This window comes from Neophocaena asiaeorientalis, unplaced genomic scaffold (genome assembly GCF_003031525.2).
Source record: "Neophocaena asiaeorientalis asiaeorientalis breed wild unplaced genomic scaffold, Neophocaena_asiaeorientalis_V1.1 scaffold78, whole genome shotgun sequence".
Taxonomy (NCBI): domain Eukaryota; kingdom Metazoa; phylum Chordata; class Mammalia; order Artiodactyla; family Phocoenidae; genus Neophocaena; species Neophocaena asiaeorientalis.
Window position 1 is genome coordinate 19617411 of NW_020175018.1, and position 1881 is coordinate 19619291.

A 1881-nucleotide genomic window follows, 5' to 3' on the forward strand; every position below is an offset into this window, starting at 1 on the left:
GAAGGAGACGGAGCGGGGGGGCCTGGGTGGGACAGCCCCGGTGCGAGGGCTGCCCACCCTCGGCCCACTCTCACCTAGGCTGATGACGGCGATCTCGCCCGAGGAGGAGTTGTGGGGCCCCAGGAACACCCCGGACGCCAACAGCAGAGAATCGTCCTGGTTGAACTGGGAGAACTGGGTGTAGCTCCAGTTGTAGGGCCGCATGTCTGCGCTGTGCAGCAGCGAGATGGTCAGGTCATTGTTCCAGATCTGCATGGAGAGCCGTGCAGGCGCACCTCGTGATCCCGCCCTGCACGGGGCCCCTCTCCCGGTCGGCTCGGCTGAGCCAGTGCTTGGAAACCGCCATCCGGTGGGGGCCCCTTGTCTTTGGCTGTCAGACCGCCGGAGCGATGTGAGTACGTGGAGCTTGGGGCCGGCTCTGGAGCAGCTGCGAGCAGGACCCTCTCTTCTCTGTAGGCAGTTAGGGCCGCCCAGCCCCCGCCTCCCAGCCCGGGTGATCCAGGCCAGTGGTCCAGGTCCCGGGCCTCCCCACGCGGATGCAGCAAACGGGCCAGCTGTCACTCGTGGCCTGGCCCTCTCTCCCTACAGGGTTAGCCGCCCTCACCTTCACGGTGCAGTCCTTGGAGCAGGAAGCAAACTGGTAGCCTGAGTGGGAGAAGCTAAGGTGCAGGACCTGGTCGGTGTGCTCCTCGAGAGTCTGCACCTCCACGCAGGGCACGGTGTCATAGAGCCGCCGAAACTCCTCGTACCAGGATGTGGCCGCTGTGTGTGCGTATGGGCGTGTCGCACTGGGGCCCCACGCCTCAGGGGCCAGCCCTGCCCACCCTCCGGCCTCCCTCCCAGGCCCTGTGGTTTGAGGCACAGCCTGGCTGTCCTCGACCAGCACGAGGACCAGTGGGGCTTCAGGGCGGAGTGCAGGTGCTGACCTGGGTGTCGGGGCACGTTGCGGGCCACCTGGTAGTAGCGGTAGAACTGCTCCCTCCACAGGAACTCATCCCGGGACACGGCCTGCCATTGGTGGCACACCAGCCCCGCGGCCAGCACGTCGGCCGGGCCCAAGTTCAGGAAGATCTGGTAAACGAGGCTGTCGGGGAGCAGGGGTATGCCCCCCTCGTCCATCGTGACATTCTGCCCAGGCGGCCCTGAAACCCATGCACGGTCCCCTTAGCCGCCAGCTGGACCAGGGAGGACACCAGCCCCCAGGCCCAAGGAGAGGCGCAGGGGCCTGCGGTGGAGCTGAGGCAGCCCGCCACCTGCCCCGCTGGGAATTCCACGGGGCTAAGCGCGTGCGGAGAACGCCCGTGGCCAAGGATGCAAGAGCCTCAGCAAGCCTCCTGGACAGCCACGCTGCTTGGACCCCACGCTCCTGAGGGTCCCCGGAAAGGCCCAGTCATCCCCGGAACAGGCAGCTTCCGGGCCTCGTCCAGCCTGAGGCGGGGCTGGCGGCGGGCCCTGGGACCCCAGACCCACCCTCACCCCAAAAGCCCCCTCCTCAGGACAGGCCTTCTGTCCTGAGTGGGGCCCCGGGCGGGTCCCTCTGACCGCCCCCCACAGGATCCCAGGGAGTCATCTGGCTGGCAGGCTGGTGACCGCTCTGAGGCCGAGAAACGAAGGATCGGTGACCCCTGTGCACCCTGCCTCTCTGACCTTGCTGCCCCAGGCTTCGGAGCTGTCAACATGGGACAGAGATCCTTCTCAGGAGGGCCCTGGGGCCGGCGGGACGAGGGCCAGCCCGCCTGCCCCAGACGCCGCCAGGGACACCAGCCGGCCCTGGCCCCTGCCCTCCTCTGGCCTAGGAGAGCCCTGCCAGGTGGGCGACGGGCCAGTGCGGCCACTGCCAGGTGAGCTGGGGCCGGGGGCCGGGGATGGGGGCGGGGTGGC

At 68.5% G+C, this 1881-nt stretch overlaps 1 protein-coding gene across 3 annotated transcripts in view; it reads right to left on the bottom strand.

Annotated features, from left to right (window-relative positions):
- The window catches only part of FBXW5 (F-box and WD repeat domain containing 5), a 4417-nt gene extending 2556 nt beyond the window's left edge, over positions 1-1861 (bottom strand). The window contains exons 1-4 of one of the 3 annotated variants that reach the window (XM_024762683.1): positions 1648-1861; positions 927-1142; positions 605-762; positions 75-249 (exon numbers count right to left, since the gene is read on the bottom strand). In XM_024762683.1, coding sequence (XP_024618451.1) covers positions 75-249; positions 605-762; positions 927-1119 — 526 coding nt within the window. In that variant the 5' untranslated portion in view covers positions 1120-1142; positions 1648-1861. Of the gene's footprint in view, positions 1-74; positions 250-604; positions 763-926; positions 1553-1647 lie in introns of those variants that run through there. The other 2 variants (XM_024762681.1, XM_024762682.1) reach the window with 2 other exon arrangements.
- Positions 1862-1881: the final 20 nt, after the last annotated feature.